The 21,164-nt window shown below is 39.8% G+C and overlaps 1 protein-coding gene across 1 annotated transcript in view; it reads right to left on the bottom strand.

Annotated features, from left to right (window-relative positions):
• Positions 1 to 21,164, bottom strand: part of MAOB (monoamine oxidase B) — a 73,063-nt gene that overhangs the window by 10,994 nt on the left and 40,905 nt on the right. Inside the window, exons 4-9 of the mRNA XM_080652096.1 lie at positions 14,859 to 14,963; positions 14,048 to 14,139; positions 6,435 to 6,576; positions 3,924 to 4,073; positions 2,581 to 2,740; positions 187 to 283 (exon numbers count right to left, since the gene is read on the bottom strand). Coding sequence (XP_080508222.1) covers positions 187 to 283; positions 2,581 to 2,740; positions 3,924 to 4,073; positions 6,435 to 6,576; positions 14,048 to 14,139; positions 14,859 to 14,963 — 746 coding nt within the window. The remainder of the gene's footprint in view (positions 1 to 186; positions 284 to 2,580; positions 2,741 to 3,923; positions 4,074 to 6,434; positions 6,577 to 14,047; positions 14,140 to 14,858; positions 14,964 to 21,164) is intronic.

Raw genomic sequence — 21,164 nt, 5'->3', positions numbered from 1 at the left:
GTTATCATTTCTTTCTAAATATTCATTGGCAAACATTATTTATAAAAGAATTTTTCTGCTGCTGGATTGGGAGAATAGTGCTATTGGGTAAAAATTTATTTGTAAAAGTTTGGGACATATTATCAATAGTATGGGAATACATTGTCAACATCAAATAGCATTCATACCACCATAACTGTGCCTTACCCCATTATGGCAGCATAGTTGCCATCAGGTTTGGTATCATCCAACGTGTAGGCAACTGGAGCTTCCTCTCCTTCAATAATCATGGTTCCACAATAATCTTGGAAGGACAGCAAAATGGAAGAAGACATTCGTTACTCTATCAAGATACCCATACACAGAGCTCCAAACCTTCATTTCAAACATGATCTCCAGAACAACTTGAGAAACAATTTCGGCTCATTCTGCACAAAGGGCTTGTCTCATTCTCCTCCTGAGCAAAATACTAGTATATGAAATTTCAATAAAAGACTGTGAAATGGTGAAAATGTCAAAGCAGAATCTAAAATGTTATAACAATATCCTACTACAGTGCACCCTACCTCCTGGTCTATCATTTATTTGCAAACTGAGTTTCTTTGAACAAAATTATAGTGGAAGACTCTGGAACAAATGTATAGAAAATCCAATAAGAGGGTTTCAAAATGAGAAAGAACGAACAGAGAAAGAACTTTGAGGGTGTGTACCGCCTTTACCTGCACAAGAGCAGACACACCTGTAAGGCCTTTTAGCCTGCACTTGCTTCTCTTTCTCTCTCTCTCCTCCCACATCCCTTCCCATGGTGCATTCCTGAGAATCAATGTCCTAGTCAGCCACTGGGATGAAGGGTGTTTGTATTCCACTCAGGTGTGCTGAGGCAGGAAAAACACTGAGAAAAACTGAAAAGTTTAATGAAGTTCTTTATCAAGAGTAACAATGACAAAAGCAGTAACAAGCTACAATCAAACAAACAGGAATGAACTCTTAGGGAAAAAATAGGTGACCTGAATCACAAGAGGAAGCAGTTTAGCAGCATGTTCTTCACGGTGGGTCACTACACACTGTCCTTTGCAAAGGGTAGATTATTTGCTCAACTAGTGCACTAATTTAATAGTAGCCCTCAATAGGATCTCCTGCAAAGGTGGGGAATTAGGAGGCTATAATGTGGCTAGAAAAGGATATATACAGGAAGAACCACCCCAAGGTACAACTGTGAAAATTTCTCCTTTGCCTCCAGCATAATTTCTACCTTTTCTGCAGTTTAGTTCCTCATTTCAGTTCATCCTTCTCTTTGCCCTCAGTCCCAGGTACTGACTGTTCATACATAGCCTTCTCTCAGAAGAAAAATAGATGTAATAAGAGTAAATGTGATAAGACTCTAGCATTGTATTATCCAATACAGTAGCTACTAACTGCATGTGGCATGTTACATTTTAATTTAAAGCAATTAAAATAAAATAAAATAGAAAAATGTGCCCAACCAGCGTGGCTTAGTGGTTGAGCGTTGACCCATGAGCCAGGAGGTTATGGTTTTATTCCTGGTCAGAGCACATGCCCGAGTTGTGGGCTCCATTCCGTGCAGGGTGTGCAAGAGGCAGCCAATCAATGATTCTCTCTCATCATTGATGTTTCTATCTCTCTCACTCACTCTCCCTTCCTCTCTGAAATCAATAAAAATATATTAAAAAAAAGAAAAATGTGGTTCCTTAGTCTCATTAGTTACTTTTCAAGTGTTCAACACCTACATATGGCTAGTGGCTGTCATATTGAACAGAGCATCTCTAGCATCATTTCCATCATTCCAGAATCTAGCACTTTTAGTGAGCATCCCTGTAATATTTTTTCCCAGTATCATAGCGCACTTGCTGACTGTATCTGAATGAATAAATTGATTTAATTTAATATAGTAGAATCTTGACACAAATGAGAACTTGCCTGGAAATTTTCAGAATCCCCACTTTTGTGAATACCTCTATAAACTCATTCTTTTTTAAAATTTCAATCACAGTTTACATTCAATATTATTTTGTATTAATTTCAGGCATACAGCATAGTGGTTAGACTTTATAAAGTGGTCTTCCCAATATTTCACTAATATAGCAAATTTTATTAGGGATTCAAGACGCTAAAGATAGATGATTAGCTATAATTTCTGCCTAGGGTAATACTATGACTGACCTACTTCTCTCTACATAGCTGGTGGCTAACAGGAATGTCCAACTAAGTCATCTCTAAGCCTTCCCAATTTCATCCACCCTATTGTCCTTTGGCTCTATCTACTCAAGTACCAATCTGGCACCGTACATGAAACTCATACTTTAAATATCTGTATTAGAAAATATTAATAACCTATTTCCACAAGATTTTGTGGGAGGATTAAATACATTTTATATAGAATTAGAAAAAGAGTTGGTCATATTCTAAGGGAAGATAATTTTGAGTTTGTGCCAATATGCTTTATCTGATAGCATTGTACTTAGAAACTGGACTAACGTTTTATGCCCAGCTTTCTAATAAAAAGTTGCATGCAAATGTGTGTCTTTGTACCAAGTTTCTTTGACCTTCTCCCCAAGGTCTTTATTTAAGGAAAGTACTTACTCTTTTTTCTCCAAAAGGGCTCTTTATAATAAACGATACACTTGATGACTGAACCCAAAGGCACACGCGTGATTAGCTGGTTTCTCGTCATTGGCAGAGGAGGATTGAAATGAATCTTCATGCCCAGAATAGGAGGAATAGCACTAATCACATACTTAGCCTGGGAGAGGGAGAGGGGAGTGGTTAAACATTGTTGGTGCGTTGTGCTTTTTTCCCAGTGTTTCTCCCTTAATTAACTCTTTTCTCCACTTCATTCTCTCTCTTTTTTAAAATATATTTTATTGATTTTTTACAGAGAGGAAGGGAGAGAGATAGAGAGTTAGAAACATTGATGAGAGAGAAACATCGATCAGCTGCCTCCTGCACACCCCTCACTGGGGATGTGCTCGCAACCAAGGTACATGACCTTGACCGGAATTGAACCTGGAACCCTTCAGTCTGCAGGCCGACGCTCTATCCACCGAGCCATACCGGCTAGGGCTTCTTTCTCTTCTTAACAGAAGAACTAAAAGGATCTTGTTAAAACCAAAATGAGCCTTTATTGTTTCCTAGTTCAAAACCTCCAATGACTTCCCATCACACTTACAGTCAAAACCAAGTTCCTCACAGTCACTTCCAAGACTTCCAAGACCATATAAGTCATCTCTGATCTCACCTCCTGTTATTCTTCCCCTCAATTCTCAATTCTGCCATTTTGACCACCTTGCAGTTCCTTCATCATGCCAGGCTTGTTTCTACCTCAGGACTTTTGCTCTGGCTGTACGGTCTACCTGGAATGTTCTTCCCGCAGAAAGTTATATGACTTAATCCATCATCTTTTTTGGTTCTCTGCTCAAATATCACCTCTGAATGAGTCTTCCTTGATGACTTATTTAAAATTGCATGACCAGTTGTCCCACCCCCACCTTATGGCAGACTCTCTCCCCCTTCCCTGCTTGATTTTTCTACAGCGCTTGTATATTTTAACTAAGGACTTTCTCTTTCATGAGAATGTAAGCCACATGAAGGCAAATAATTTTATCTGTTTTGTTCAATATTCTGCTCCCAACTCCTAGAATATGGCCAGGCACATAGAAGGCACTTGATATTTATCAAATAAATATTTTATTTGTTTTTATAATTATGTAGGAGCCCAATACAGAGGGTTGATAATATACCAGTATGTTTTTATTACCCTCCCCCAAATACTCTGGTTCTTTTTTTCCTTTCTTTCATATAGAGTTAGTTTTTCCACTTTTGGCAAAGAGATGGTCTATAAAGTCTGGAACATTCTTGATTTTATTTAAGCTTTGGTTATGTATGGGACTCTGGCCTCTTTCCCTTAGTTTAAGGCTCTTGGTTACCTCATACACCTCATGATTTAGGGTCTCCACAAGGATATTTTCTCCTGTCTGGTCAATGTGAGTCACAGCCCTCTTCAGCTTCACTTGATCCCCAAGGAGATTCATTATCCGATCACACACTTGACCAGATCCACCCACAAATTTCCTCTCCTGGAAAGAAAACAAAGATTAAAAAGATAGGCAGGAAATATAATAATGGGTATAAATTATTAAATTGGTAGTTTTTTTCTCACATATCTTTTTGTGAGATTATATATATATAAATTTTAATTTTGCTGTTGTGAAGTGTCTTTCACCATTGCTGTCTAACTAGTTATAGCTGGATTTTGACAAAATTACAGGTTTTCTAACAGTCAACTTCCAGGCTATGCTTTTGCAGATTTCCAGGCTCCAACCTCAGCTGGACAATCTCACCCTGACCCCATGCCCTATATGCCTGGTCACTATCCCTACTATATGTATCATCTGCATCCTTTTATTGAGTTGATGTGTCTGGTGAAGCTATACCTACAGCTAGGCCATGACTTACAGGAGCCTGTTTTTTCCCATTCTTATTACTTGGGCTCAGAACCTCCCTGGCCCACTCTCCCCAGACCAGCCTACTCCCTGTTGCAAGCTGCCCATCTCATTCTGGGTCAGGTGCCTGCTGCTTCTGTGGCCACTGCACCATCTTTTCTGAGTCCTGCTAAAGCTCCCAAATGTTCTACAGAGTTGAACTGACTGCCTCCTCCCAAATTTTCAGTTCAATTAATTTTTAATTTGTTTTTATTGACTTCATATAGAGGAAGGGAGAGGGAGAGATAGATAGAAACATCAATGAGAGAGACTCACTGACCAGGTGCCTCATGCACACCCCCTACTGGGGATCAAGCCCACAATCCAGACATGTGATCTGACTGGGAATTGAACCATGACCTCCTGGTTCATGGGTTGATGCTCAACCACTGAGCCACACCAGCTGGACTCAGTTAATTTTTTAAAAAGACTGTTTCAAATAAGCTTAGGAAGAAAAGAATGAGGAAAGGAGAAAGAAGTGGGGAATGAAGAGGAAGAGGGTGAGGACAAAGAAGGAGAGAAAAGAAAAATGACTACCAAGCAGATTATATAAAAACTCTAAACCACTTCTTACTATACCTAACACAGTGCCTTATACAATGCTGGGGCTCAGGAAATAGGCAATGAATGAATTAATGAATTCCACATGTGTGTGTTTTAAGTTTAAATGCATTTCTGACTTTCCTTGTTGAATTTATCAAGAAGTGCTCATCATGTTCATCAGATGTTCTCCTATCTCTGTGGTTGGCAAACTGCAGCTCGCAAGCCACATGCAGCTCTTTGGCCCTTGAGTGTGGCTCTTCCACAAAATACCACAGCCTGGGTGAGTCTATTTTGAAGAAGTGGCGTTAGAAGAAGTTTAAGTTTAAAAAATTTGGCTCTCAAAAGAAATTTCAATTCTTGTACTGTTGATATTTGGCTCTGTTGACTAATGAGTTTGCCTACCACTGTCCTGTCCTATCTAATAAAGAGGGAATATGCTAATTGACCATCACACCCTCACAAAGATGGTGGCGCCCACAGCCAATAAGGAGGGAATATGCTAATTGACTGCCACACCCTCAAATATGGCAGTGCCTACAGCCACAAGATGGCGGTGCTGAGTCCCCTCAGCCCCACTGGGGCGGCAGGCATGCGGCATGGCCAGGCTCGCCCCCAGGTGGGTCTGGCGGCTCCACGCACCTGCCTCCAGAGTCTCCCAGTCCCCTCAGCCCCCCAGCCACCCAGGGATGTCCGAGGCACAGGCAAGCATTGTATGGCAGCTATCCAGCCACCCAGGGCCACCTGAGGCTCGGGTAACCAGGGCTGGCCGAGACTTGTGCTGCCGGCAGTGGCAGCAGCAGAGGTGTGATGAGGGCATTGCATTCCCCTGATTGCCTGGGTAGCCTCCCACCCCTGAGGGCTCCTGGATTATGAGAGGGGATAGGCCGGGCTGAGGGACCCCCCGCCTCCAGTGCATGAATTTTCATGCACTGGGCCTCTAGTAAGTATATAAAAGAGAGAAGCTTAATCCTTTAAAAATGTATTTTATTGATTTCAGAGAAGAAGGGAGAGGAATAGAGAGAGATAGGAATATCAATGATGAGAGAGAATCATTAATCAGCTGCCTTCTGCATGCCCCACATGGGAGATGGAGCCTGCAACCTGGGCATGTGCCCTGATCCGGAATTGAACTGTGACCTCCTGGCTCATAAGTGATGCTCAACCACCAAGCCATGTTAGCCAGGCTAAGAAGCCTAATCTTAAAATTACATTGGCTGCTGGGTTCTTACATTGGGTACCTAACAAACAGACTGTCCCTCACAAAAGTCACCTTGAGCTGCTATGATATAGTTCTGAAAGCCACAAGACTGCCTCTTGATTCATCCCATCCATTCATGACTGAAGGATGATGTCAATCTTTCATTTTAGGCGGTGGTGATTTTCTGTTGGAATGGTGGAGGTATGGATAGGTACCTGCCCTCCATTGGTTGTTGAGATGATCCTGGTTGTGCCTCCACACTGCTTCACATACCATAGGAACCACAGAGCAGAGACCTCATGAGTCTCCGCAGTGACACACAGGTTCACAAAGAGAGTAGCAAGCTTCTTTGCAGATCTACTCAGGAAGAAACAAGAGAAAAATTAGCAAATGCAAAAGAGCATCAACTTAATTCTCCAGAAATTATTCAAGCAATAAATTTATTTAGGTAAGTTTGGCAAAACTTAGCAAGTCACAGAAAATTGTTACTAGAACCCTGTATTGTTAAATACTAGAGGCCCAGTGCATGGAATTCACACATGAGTAGGGTCTCTAGGCCTGGCCTGAAATCAGAGACAATCTTCTCCAGCTCTCGGTAGCTGGCCCCACTCCCTGCCATCAACGCCACTGGTCGCCCTCTGTGTGTGGGGTGACCAGCTGGGTGATCGGGGCCCTGCTCACTCGCACCCGCTTTGGCCTGGTGCCGCCCGTGTCCGCCACCACCCACCCCTGGTTCCCTAGTCCCCATTGGGCAATTGGAGCCTGCCAGCCGGGGTGAGGGATGGAGAGGTTGGCTGTTCCCGCCCACTTGCCAGCCCTGCCCCCCACTGTTGGTCGCCATCTGTGTGTTGGGTGACTGGTGGGGCTATCAGGGCTTTGCTTGCTTGCACCCACCTTGGCCTAGCACTGCCCACATCTGCTGCCACCCACCCCCGGTTCCCCATTCCCCATCAGGTGATTGGAGCCTGCTGGTGGCGGGGAGGGACCAAGAGGTTGGCCAGCAGGCCTCAATCAGGTGATCGGAGCCTGAGGGCTGGGGGCAGCTCCTGCATTGAGTATCTGCCCCCTGGTGGTCAGTGCACATCATAGCGACTGGTTGTTCTGCCATCAGGTCGATTTGCATATTAAGCTTTTATATATATAGATGACATTAGACATTTGGAAAATATGAGATTTATTTTCCCCTTAACCAAAATACCTTATATAGAATCAGCTTGTATTCCATATTCTGTGCTGTCATGATTTCTCCCCACACAGTTGCTATGCTTCCAGTGATCCCGATCTCAGTAAAAGGCATCACCTTTCACCCAATTGCTAAAGCCAACACTCTAGAAATCAACCTTAATTTCTCTCTTTCCATCACTCTCCTCTCATCTAATCCATCTGAAATTCTTATTGTCTTTTGCCACATTACTCTACCTTCCTCACAATCAATTTAGCATAATTTCTTGCCAGGAGAATTGCAATTATCTACACCCAAACTACTCATTATACTTGAAGCCAGAGACTTTATGCCTCCCTACCATCCATAGTGCTCTTTCTAAAGTGTAAGTCAAGTCATGACATTACCTTGCTTATAACTCTCTAGTGGCATCTGATCAAAACCAGAATAAGATTCAGATCTTTTACCATGACTTCCAAAGTCCTAAGTGATGTAGCCCATGCCTATCTTCTCTATCTTTTACTGTGCCCTCTCTACTTATTCTAATGTCTCCTCAGAAAGAAGAACTCTTATGTGTCTATGAAAATGAGCATTAACTTCCGTATTCCCAGCACCCTGGCATCCTCTATCATTTTACTATAGTATAGTTAGTTATCTTTAGAACTCTTTTCATTGTCTTAAATTATCTTAATTGTTATTTTATTATTTTTATTGCTGTCTCCCCCTCTAGAATATTATCAATGATAATATAGATCTGAACTTTCTTGCTCACCATAGTATCCCCTTTAATAAAAGTACCTGGAACATAGTAACTTCTCAATAATTACTTGTTGGGTGGCTGAATGAATGGTTGATGAGAAATATCAACTAAACTTTATTTTTAAATTATCTATAATGCACAAAGAATATACTGGGTGATGTACCAAACACAGAATTAGTCATAGTTATCCATTCATTCATTATACTGCCTAATGAAAGACAAGCTCAAAGAATTAATGAGGGGAAAATCAATGAATAGCATGTAGATATGTGAACTTTTGCTTGTAATTGTCAGGTAAATGGCAAGAGGTTATATCCTATCTGAAGGCATACCAGAAAGTGAATGGTTTCATATGATTCTAATGACTCAGTTATATCTAACACATGTGAAAATTCACCAGTAATGTGCACTTTGAGATCTTTAATAAGGACCAATCCTCCTTTTGACTTTTACATAAATTTTGTGTATTGCTAATCTGGTTATGTCTGACTCAGAATTTGCCACCTGATAGTGCTGCTGACTATGGGTGGAATAAATAATACTGTGTTCCATTTATTGAACTCTTTCACACTCTTTGGTTTTTAAACTCATTGTCTTATTATATTGTCATCCTATCTAATAAAGAGGGAATATGCTAACTGACCATCACACCCTCACAAAGATGGTGGTGCCCACAGCCACAAGATGGCGGCACCCAGTCCCCTCATCCCTGCCGGGGCAGTGGGTGCACAGCACAGCCAGGCCCACCCCTAGGCAGGTCCAGCTGCACTGCGCGCCTGCCTCTAGAGTCCCCCAGTCCCCTCAGCCCCCAAGCCGCCCAGGGCCAGCCCAAGGCACAGGCAAGCCTTGGATGGCAGCTGCCCAGCCGCCCAGGGCTGCCGGAGACTCAGGTAACCAGGGCCAGCTGAGGCTTGCACTGCCAGCAGACAAGGTGTGATGGGGGTGTCGCCTTCCCCTGATTGTTGGGTCACCTCCCGCCCCTGAGGGCTCCTGGACTGTGAGAGGGGGCAGGCCGGGCTGAGGGACCACCGCTCCAGTGCATGAATTTTTATGCACTGGGCCTCTAGTAATACTATAAAATAGTTATTTTTAAATAATTTTTACTATTTTTCCTCAGTTCATAAGTTCAAAACAGTCTCAGAGAGGTTAGTAATATGTAGTACACAACTCACAAAATGGTACAACATCAAACCACATCATATCTGATTCAAACCTCATTATTTTAATACCTCAGAATGCTTTATTATTAGTCAACTGTCAAGTTGACTCACCAAGAGGCACCTCTCTATTCTAGTGTACCTTTACTTTGGAGGTTTGTAGAATCACACCTGGAACATATACTAGTTACTGACAATGTTTGCAGCCATAATAATCTGACAGAACTTTTGTGAAGTTCCCCATCATTTAGTCAGCAAATAGTATAATACACATGTTGAAGTAACTTAGAGTTAGTTTTTTAAGATTCCCCATGATAACTGGAGGGATGGAAATTGCTGACTTGTGGTTTCTTTGCAGAGGCAATTTGTGGCAAATATCCAAATATTGGTTTAAAAATTTTAAAGTGAAAACATCCTTTGCTGTTTCCTGATGTCATGTTTCTTGTATTCCTTGTTTTAAAGGTGAATTGAGGTGGCATAAGATAAAGGGAATAATAACTAAAACAATATTGGCCTAGCTATACAGTCAATATTAAACATAAAAACATTGCTATGATTATAGTTGTTATTGCTGACAATTTGGTAAGAAAAAACAATCCTGGTTTGAAATGGAGAGAGATCTAAAAGCAATTCTTTCTGGAGGGCCAGGCCATTTCTAATCCTTTATTTGATTTACTCTGGAAGCTTTAGTGAGAAAAGAAATGACAAGAACAATATTTGAGGGATAGAAGGTCAAGGAAGCCAGTGCAATAATTTTTGATTCTTTGCCCTGTTGACTTTTTAAAAGATAAATGTTATTATATTTTCTGCATGAAAAATGTATGCACATATAAAATTTGGAAAATTCACAAAATAAAAAATAAGAGAATGAGTATCTACCACATTTCTGCTTTCGTAAAGACAATCACTAGTCTAAGTCTGATGCATTTTTTTTCTAGTTATAGGTTTTGAAAAGGATATTTTCATAGCTGACCATATTGCAAATTTAATATGTGTTTCCAAAAAGCATTTTACAAATAATAACTCTAAGAATGAACAACATTAATCTTTGAATATATGATTGTGCTTTTAAAACTAGAAAATATTTATCTTTTATATCTTGATTAGGAAAAGTTAGAAAATTACTAGATCTCCATTTCAAACCAGGATTATTTTTTCTTACCAAATTGTCAGCAATAACAACTGCAATCATAGCAATTTATTATTCCCTTTATCTTATGCCAGCCAACAACCTAGAATTTCACTAAGGGAAGGAGTAGGCCAAGGACTATGATAGAAAAAGTCAGATCTCTATGATCCCAAAGATACATAATTAATCTGATCTTCAAAGAGTTTTGAAGCTCTCTGGGGAGAAAAGACTTAAATGAATTTATTAAAAGTTTTCATAACCTAAGTTATAAAATGAATGCAGGTAATTAGATACCTGATTTTCTATGTTTAATATTAATATTTTGAAAATCTCGTGTATATAATTTAAAATAAATTCTGCAATTTCATTACAATAGAAATAAATTATATTACAAATTAAAATCTCAAAAAAGTGGTAAATAGCATTAGATAAGTGTTTCAAAGATTATAATTAATAATAGGCATTGACTTCATGACAATAAAAGGCTTTTACTATTCCAGAATTGGTTGCTTTCAAAGGTTAAAGACATAGGAAAAGCACAGATATAATAATAATAATAACTAAAAACTAGAAGTAACCAAAATGCCCAGCAGGGTGATAACAGATAAATACACTACATTATGGTATTCTCTTTCCATGGAATATTATGCAACCATGAAATATGATGTTTGATGAAGCATTTTTAAATGTGGATAAAAGTTTTTATTGTAATACTAGAGGCCCGGTGCCTGAAATTCATGCACTGGGTGTGGAGGTGGGGGGTCCCTCAGCCCGGCCTGTGCCCTCTCACATTCCGGGACCCCTCACTCCTTACCGCCTGACTGCTTGCTGCTCCCTACCACTTGGCTCGCTGCTCCTTAGTGCTGCTGCGGAGGTTCCTGCCACCTCTGCTGCACTCACCAACCATGAGCCTGGCTTCTGGCTGAGCTGTGTTTCCTTCTGTGGGAGCGCACTGACCACCAGGGGGCAGTTCCTACGTTGAGCATCTGCCGCCTGGTGGTCAGTTCACAGCGAACAGTCATTCCACCATTCGGTCAATTTGCATATTAGGGTTTTATTATATAAGACTGTGTTAAAACATTTTGATGAATGCCTATTGCTTTTCAGTTCACATACAATTTTTTACAAACAAGAACATGCTATATAATAAAAGACTAATATGCAAATTGACCAAATGGCAGAATGACCGGTTGCTTTGATGCGCACTGACCACCAGGGGGCAGACACTCAATGCAGGAGCTGCCTCCTGGTGGTCAGTGCCAGAAGCCAGGCTCATGGCTGGCTAGCTCTGAGTGCATGAATTTCCTGCACCAGGCCTCTAGTATATTATACTAGAGGCCTGGTAGATGAAATTCATGCACGGGGAGGAGGGGGGTCCCTCAGCCCAGCCTGCACCCTCTCCAATAGGGGACCACATCCCTTTTGCATCCTGGGACTGCTGGCTCCTAACCGCTCACCTGCCTGGCTGCCTGATCTTGCCCCCAACTGCCTCTGCCTGCCTGATCACCCCTAATTGCCCTCCCCTGCCGGCCTGGTTGACCCCAACTGCCCTTCCCTGCTGGCCTGATCGCCCCTAATGGCCTCTGCCTCAGCCCCCACCACCATGGTTTTGTCCAGAAGGAAGTTGGACATCCGGAAGATGGCCGGTTGACCCGATCTAATTAGCATATTACCCTTTTAGTAGTATAGATAGATTATATGGGATAGGATAGGATTGCTTAAATTGGTGGGGGTAGCCTTTTTCATCAGAAGGAGATGCTCTTGGCAGACAAAAATACATAATCCCTATATCTGGACTGATAGCCAGCCATATGCACTATACTGCCAAACTGGTCATTAAAAAATTGAACCACTTTCTTACACCTTACACCAAACAGCTGTTGCCCTTAAAATCCCTCCTCTGCCCACACCTTAGGTTCTGCCTTTGCAGTTCACCCAGATTAGGTTCTGATTGGTCGGTTTCTATTCCAGTCAGCGTCAAAAGCTCTGCCTCCTAGGCAGCCATTGGCTCCTCACACTTCAACCAGATTTGGTTCTTGTTCAGCCTTGGGCAAACTACGGCCCGTGGGCCGGATCCGGCCCATTTGGCTGTTCTATCCAGCCCGCGGAGCTGAAAGAGCGGAGGGTTCTCTTGCTCTCCCCTCCGCTCCTTTACTTTGAATTTATATTAGTTCACACAAACACTCCATTCATGCTTTTGTTCCGGCCCTCCGGTCCAGTTTAAGAACCCATTGTGGCCCTCAAGTCAAAAAGTTTGCCCACCCCTGTTTTGTTGGTCAGTTTCTATGCTAGTCAGCATCTCCAGGCCTATCAATGGGCCTGATCAGAGAGGTGGGGCTGATCAGCAGCCCCATCAAATGCCCGAGAGAAAGAGAGGCACGGCTGCTGGCCAGGCCCTGAGAGAAAGAGAGAGGCAAGGGCTCATCAACAGCTGCCACGGAAGCTACAGATCAGACACTGCTTCTCTCTCCAGGCCTCTCTTCGGGCTTGATCCACAGCCCCCTTAGCAGTTAGTGCTAGGTCGCAGTGCCCGCAGCAGAGGCAGTCAGTGCTGGGTCGCCACTGCAACCCAGCACTGACTTCTGGTTGGTCCAGCCTTTGGTCGTTTTGGATGTTATGGACTCTGGGTTTTTATATATTAGGATTGTACATACTCGATGACAGCCTGATTTTCTATGTTTAATATTATATTTTTCAAGCCATTAAATATTATTTTACAACGTAATTTAAAAAATGTAGAGTATTACATTTTTAGATGTCCATAATTAATTTAAGCAATCTTCTTTTATTAGACATTTACATTTTATCTTTTAAAAATAATGTTTTGAATCCCTTTTTCTCTCCGTTTCTCCCTCCCTGTATGCCTTTCTCTCTGTCTTCTTTTTTCTCTCTTTCTTGAAGCTAAATTCCAAGAAGCATGGGAGGACAGTCTTCTTGAACTTAGCTTCCATTTTTCTTACTTAATTTACCACAAATTCACCAGGCCCAGGAACTTACAACCCTTTCCATTTTCCTTGATGTTCAAGAGCAGTGAGTGCCTTCAGATGTCCATATTGATAGACTCCATAGTTTATACAGAGTCCCCAGCACTGCCAACCAGAATTTAATGCTTGGCTCATGAATAGTTGCTTTCAATACTACATGCTTTTCATTTCATAAAAGCAATTGATCCAGTAATACATGTTTCCTCTACAGTTGTAAACTATACAGACATTCTCTAGAAGTTCTTTTCAAATCCTTGAAGAATTGCACCCATAAGGTGTTTCAAACACATGCTAATGACCATCTCTACACTTGACCACAAGTGAGAAGCACAAAAGTATTCCTACATCAACAACTTGATAAATCTTTAAGCTAATGGTCTTTAAGCTGTTCTAAGCAAAGGAGGTGGCACATTCTGGTCTGTTCTGGGTATTTTATAGGATAATATCAGGTTGGTGGTACAAAACTCTGACACCTTTAGGGCAGAACTCATTTTCAATATTTTTTAGCATTCCACCTGGCCCAATGGCATGGTTTTAGACACAAAGTGGCTACTTGTCCCGTTCCTGTTCTATAGTATTCTAAATTAACCTGAATGACGGTCACAATAAATTCCTGTGTCTAATGAAAAGTCTTACTCAGTCCAGCAGATCTTGTCTAGCAGCTCCTTCATTGTCATGTGGTCCCACTCTTCTGCAAGGGGTGCCTTCCATGGGGCATCACTGGGAATCTACATTCAGATGAGGATTCGGAGGGGATTTAATTTTATACTTTAAATAACTATTTCAATAGTATTAAAAACTCTAACTTAAAGAAGGAAAATGTAAGTTTTTCAAATCCCCCAATCGTGACTTTTGCTACAAATCCAATGATGTCTGTGTAGCTTTTCTGTTATTGATCTATGCCACATGATCCATATTTAACTGATGATAATACTTTCTGCACAGTAAATGAAGGCTATATTGTAATCGGTTTGTTTCCAAATAGCAATTAGTAAGTTACTTATTTAGGGAGAACATTTATAAGTTCATCTCCTTAGTAAGGATTAGACAGCCATACCAAATCACATCTAACCTGGAGTTGCAGGTCAAGCTCTGTGTGTATTTTCTTATGAGTTACTGGTTTGAACAGGGTAGTGACTCAAATACCTGGAAGTCTTGTTTTGTTATGTCCTGAGGATTTTCTAGATTAGAAACATCATCCCAGGAAGGGAGAGTAATATATAATCTTCTCCCCTTTCACAAGTAATATACAAATAGCTATGTGTTGGGTATCTCATTCTTTTAGAGGTTAGAAACAAGTTCATGTTATTCATTTCACAAATCTTTAGAGAGTTACTATGTGCTACACAATGTGCTAGGCATTGATGATATGTTGCATCTCCTTTCTTTTAAGGACTGAACTTATGAAAAATACAAATGTAATCACAGAAGCTTTGAAAAGCTTTACCTCTTGTCCCATGTCATCAATTGTCCGCCAAAGGTTGTTATGATCTAGGTAGGTAATTGGATTCCACACAGGTGGGAATGGGCCCCTGAATTTGTATGATTTGCCCTGTGAGATATAAAATATTTTAAAGGAAACATTTACTACAATATAAAAGTAGTTAAATCTTCCAAGTAGAATGTCTGCAAGCAAAATCATGTTATCAATATATGATACACACTCCTTGTGGTCTTGGAACTCTACTTAACATTTTATCAAAGAGATTTCAAACAAAATTCTGTTAACTAAATAAATTCGAGCCAGATGTGAAAGAGATATGTAAAAATGCAAATCAATGCCACTCACTTGATTTTTTGTTTTAGAAACTTTTTTTCATAAAAATATTTAAACGTGTAATAGAGTTATTATTATTTTAGTAGAATTAATAGATACTGTTAAAAATTCTGTTTCAATTCCTAATGCGGGAAATTAAATAGAGTCACATGAAGAAAAGCTACTTGAGGTTTTCAATAATTTTCAAGGATGTAAAAGTTTGAGAAGTGCTGGAATAGAACTGCAGAAGTGCAGGATGACTTTCAAGAGGCCAACAGAACTGATTCAAATGGGCTCTGAAACTTGATAGTTGTGTGACTATAGGCAAGTTGCTCAACACCTGTTGGTCTCTTATCTTTAGATTTTGAATAATGATACCCACCTCACAGGGATATTGTAGAAATTAACTGAGATTATACAGGGCAAACAGGATGCACTAACTAAATGAATGTTGCTGACGGTTCTGTGATCATGATGAATGTCCTGTCATTTACAGAGCCACGACTTACGCATAAATCCATGTCCACATTTTTTATTAATTTCATTTGGATACATTCCTAGAATCAGAATTCCTACCATGAAGGTTTATGTTTGACTTTTTAAAGCAGACTTGCTGAAAACAGCAACCAACTTGATCATCACCTGGTCTTATTTTGTAGCCTGTGAGCTTCAGTGGGCTCAGTAAAAACATCTGAAATCTGCCTTCTGCATTCCCCACCCTCACAAGTGGGGGAGCAGCTCTCAAGAAACAACCTGGCTTGGTGACATGCACCTCACTAATATCAACTTCAAAGCTCCAGATGTCCTGCTTTTCTCTTGACCCTTGTCCCCTGGAGGCAAAGAACCTACACCCGATTTCTGTCCCTTATGGGTAGTCCCTTCGCCATCTTATTCTTGAAGCTGACCCTGTCTCTGCCAGTAGAAAGAGATGGCCTGGCCCTTCTTAGATCTGGCTTCTTGGTAGTAAGTAACCTTTCCCTACCAAGGAGTTTTTCCTCTGCTGTTCCTAGGAATCTTGCCTTTCTCGCTGTGGGAAGCTGGAGTAGGCTGTGCAGCCCTCCAGAACTCAGTGATTTTTACAACTATTGGCAAAGACTACTTTTGGGCCACGAAGCTTTACTTTTTATCTATTTTCTAGTTTAGGAGAAAAGAAAATTAATCTTCCCCATGAAGGAGGTGGATGGGGAGTGCTGAAAGCTCTACTTAGGCCAATGGCTTTCTTCTGTTCATGTGTTCACATTTCTAAGCACCTGGAACTGACACTGACACTGTCTTCTGATTGTACCATCACATGGGTGAAGCTGGAGGGAGGAGCAGACAACATGGCAATGTTTTTGGAACCTGCAAGCATGAAAGGCCTGGAATTGTCCATGTAGGGAGAGATGGGGAAGATGGGGGTGGGACCTCATATGAGAATAGGAATGTTTTCTTTTGGGAGGATTAGTGAGGAATCCCCAATCTTCTTTTTCTCCATGATCCTCATCAATGACTTGTTAGTGAAAATGAAAAATACAGCAATAGCTGTATTGCTACAAACATACTCAGACTGAAAAGAGAAAATTAAGAGAAGAAACTTTGTCATCAAATGCAAAGCACACAAGGCAAAGCTCATTTTTACATTATAGATGTTAATTTTAAAATCCCATTAATGTTCATATGAAAGTTTGTGCCAAGAGCAAGACTGCATTTGCCATCTTAAAAATGTCTCCAAGGACCTAAAAAACAATAACAAAACATCTCTTATTATATGTCTTTTAGTTATTTAGGAAAGGACATTGGAGTTAGAATCCACATGTTCTCCAAATTCCAATGAATTGTATATGTCTAAATATTGAAGTCTTCTCGTCCATGCATTTTAACATGCTCTGTCAGCTGAATTAGCTTACATATAATCTTAAATTAGAGAAAAGAACACTTTATCTCACTAAAAGAGGTTAAAATTCTTCATAAATAACTTACACAAAAGGCAGTTTTTCCAGCTCTAATATTCAGTTTAATTAATATATCTAGTGTGGTTTTAAATAGACACAAGTATAAAATGCTTATGAAAATACCCATCATTAAAGGGATGCAAAATTGCATGCTTGTATAGATATGTTATGGTTTAAAAAAATTTACTACAGAAGCACAATATATAACTGGTTTTTGTCCCAGTTCCTGGCACAAGAATTTCAAAACATTTGGAATTCCTGAGTGATAGGGTTGAGAGGAGTGTCTTTTATTTTTTATAACAAACCTCTTTCAACCCTTCCTGAGTTTATGCTAATGAGGCAACTTTTTGTGGACCCCCAAATAGCTTCAGGATTGCCAGAGGAACCAATTATGTGATTAGAAGGTTGGCACTTCTAATCCATCCCTGGACCTACAGGGAATGGTGAGAGGGCTGGAGATTCATTTAATCACCAAATGGAGAATGATTTTCATCAATTATGCCTACATAATGAAACCTTCATAAAAACCCCTAAACAAGGGAGTTCAGAGAGTTTCCAGGTTGGTGAACAAGAACCAATGTGCCTGAAGTGTGGTATACACAGTAAATATATAAATACTCACTAATATTATCATTACTGTACATATACTGTTCTTTTCACAAAAGGCATTGCCAACCATAATTTAAAGGTTGAGAGCATTGGCTCAAGACACAGACTAATGTTTGATCTTAGGTAAATTACTTTACATCCCTGGCACTTTCATCATGTTAAATGTGGGGAAAGGCACAAGGCTGAGATGAAGATTAAATGAGATATATAAAGAGAATGCTTATAAGAATGTTATTATTATTTTAATAAATACCACAATGCCCCTTTACAAACACATCTTGAGCCTCCCATGAAAAGAGGCTCTCTGGGCCCTCTGAAGGAAGCAGAAGGTGCAAGCTTTCTGCCCTTACAACATCACTCAGCATGCTGGGATTTACCAACAGAAAAAGTATTCTCCAACTGTTCACCCCAGCATCTCCTTGTCAGGGAAGGTGCTCATCCAGTCACCTTCTCTACCAAGCCTTCTCTGAGCCTGCAGAGCTGCACCCTGAACTCCAGCCTCAGAGAGCAGCTCAGCTAATCCCAAACAACTGCACCATTTTTCTAGCCCAACTCTATCCTCTCTGGGTTCATAAGCTTCTACAAAGTAGCAAATGACATGCCCAGGATCCATAGTGAATTTACTGAATGCCCAAAGTGTTAACAGAGGCCTGTGACTCCAGAGTTAGTCTGCCATTCTCTACAGAGAGATTCTCATGAAATGGCAATTTATATCCTTGAATTTATCCAACACAACATGAATTCTACTCTTCATTAAATAACTCAACCAGTTCCATAGTTGGCCTCTGATTAATACTGGTACAGATACTAACTTTTCACTGCAAAAATTGTTTGGAGAAAATGTTTACTTTCTCTAATGGTACAAAAATGATGATTCACTTAGATGAGCTGGATAATTCCTCCCAAAGAAATTCAATGCTTTGAAATAAAAACTTCACTTTGAAAGAAATCAAAGGAGACTTTGGGCATAAATAGAAAGGTTTCCTTGGCCCCAAAGGAAGCTTTGCTATTATGAACATTGATCCCTTGTGGTAAAATTGTGTTGATTTAAAGAAAAGTAACTTGTTGAGGTGGTGAGAAAGGTGCTGGGCCTATCCCATTTAGAAGAACATTTTGTGGTCTAGTAGATAAATGACATAGCAGAATTGAGATCCAGATAAAGGAGAAGGCAAATCTGGCAAAGAGGCAACTTGTGAATTTTACATGTAAGATATCCTGGAGACACTTTAAGAGAATTCAAATTTTACCAACTGGACTAAGATGAAAGGGATACCCCAGAGGCATCTGCTTACTTGAAACAATTATTTTTAGAAAGAAAGAGTTTTCCCAAAAAATTCACTTAAGGGGTACTTTGGATTGACACCCTTATGCTTAACATTTTTAAGGACACCATTTCAAAGGAGAAATAAAGATTGTGATAGGCAAGCATCATATTTAACCATCATCAACTTTACCACTACCACCTTCCCCATCACCATCAATATCATCATCTTCATCATAGCTAACACTTTCTGAACATTTGCTCTGTACCAGGGACTTTTTAAAAAATTTTACAGATTTAATTCATTCATCCTCCTCAACAACTGTATGAGAAAGCTTTACTATTATGTTCATTTTTAATATTAAGAAATAAAGGCACTCCTTGGTTAAGAATTGTGCTTTGAATCACACAGCTTGTAAGTCGTAAGTTGTTGGAAATTCAAATCTAGGCCCTCTGGGTTCTCAGTCTATGATCCCAATCTCTATATTATTAAAGATGGACTGGTTGTTTTATCTTTTGACTTTCCCCTGTACATACACTTGATAACATATTTTTCAAGAGTATGAGGAGCTTTAATATGATAATAGCAACAAGTTTTCCAGCTGCTGGAAGATATTACCAAAATACCATTGGGACAAAGGCTATTTCTTTCATAGTGAGGAGAGACAGTCTTTAAGATGTATTGTATAATAATTTATGGCTTCTCTTCAATTTATAAGCATTTACCTCTTTTTCCTTCTTGACATTATATTCAACTGTCTCACTTTTGCCATCTTCGAGTCTATATTTTGTGTCCAGGAAGTCTGTTACTATACAAGTATTTTCTTTTTCTTCATTCTGTTTCATTTAGACTCATTTAAAATTAATCTATTAACTTAGAAGCTTCCTAAGATACCTCCAACACCATTCTTATGCATAGCTTCAATTTTAAAATTCCATTCAATGATATTATTTCATATGATTGCTTTAAATTCCCAAATGTACATATATCAGTGTACATAGAATGCTATGAGCTTCAGAGCTGGAGAACAGAGCAGGATACCAAGAATACTGTTATCAACAATTAATAAAATGAAGTTATATAACTAATTGTGATGACAAGGTTTCACAACATGTGCTACATTTCACTTTTCTGAGAAGTTCTAGGGTTCAATGAACTATATATTCCTAAAAATAATAATAACATATGGCATTTTTATTTCAGCAGGTTCTTGGTTAAATGCAGGAATGAAGAAAGATGATTGGCCCTTAATACAAAAAGATGTGTATTCTTCTTCTGTATCTGCCCAAAAGAAAGAGCAGAGTGGTGTCTAGGGAGAATCAACATCTATGAAAAAGAAGAAATATATACATACTCATGCATTCATGTGTGCACATGTACACAAGTATTTATTTACTCGTGAGCAAACTTCTGTAGAATATTACTTTTAAAACAAAAGTCAGATCATGTTACTTCTCTATTAAAACCTTCCAGTGGGTTCCCATAACACCCAGAGCAAAAGCCTATAGGACCCTCTGCCATCCAGTACTGGATGTTCCCTCTCTGACCTTCCATTGTTGTGTTGGGACTTGCACATACTGGCTCACAAGACCAATTAACTGTCTTCTCAACTCTGCATTCAGTAATGATAAGTTGATAGGTTGACTTGAGCCATGGTGAAGTATTTATACCATGCAAATCTTGCAGATGAGAGTTAGTTTTTTTTGTGAAATGACACCTCTTTAGTGAGGCCCTATCTGACTACTCAATTTGAATTTGGATCCCACTCTCTCATACCTCCACCCTCCCCCCCACCCAATTTTCTATAGCAGTCAGGACCTTCTGGTAATTGTTTATTTTTTCAAATATGGCTGAAAAGATGTTTTATTACACATTGCTTTCATGTAAATGGGAGATTAAATAGATCTGGTTCAAACCCTTTGTAGACATGGGAAGCTTTTTGTATAATTCAGTAATGTGGTAGTTAATGGAATAATAATTCCAAAATATATTTGAAAATCAACTCATATATCCATTAGAATTGAGAGTGTAAATTAAAAATTAACATTTTAAAATTTCAGGCAAAGTAGTATATGAATGCTTGCTACATCTGAATTAACTTCATTTTAAGAAAGTCCATATTTTATACCATTTTTTATTTTGCATTTTACCATATTTCTTGATTGTGTCTGTTACTACAAGTGGAAAGCAATATA

The sequence above is a fragment of the Plecotus auritus genome (assembly GCF_963455305.1).
Source record: "Plecotus auritus genome assembly, chromosome: X".
In the NCBI taxonomy this organism is placed as follows: Eukaryota; Metazoa; Chordata; class Mammalia; order Chiroptera; family Vespertilionidae; genus Plecotus; species Plecotus auritus.
This window is presented reverse-complemented; position numbering and strand designations above follow the sequence as displayed.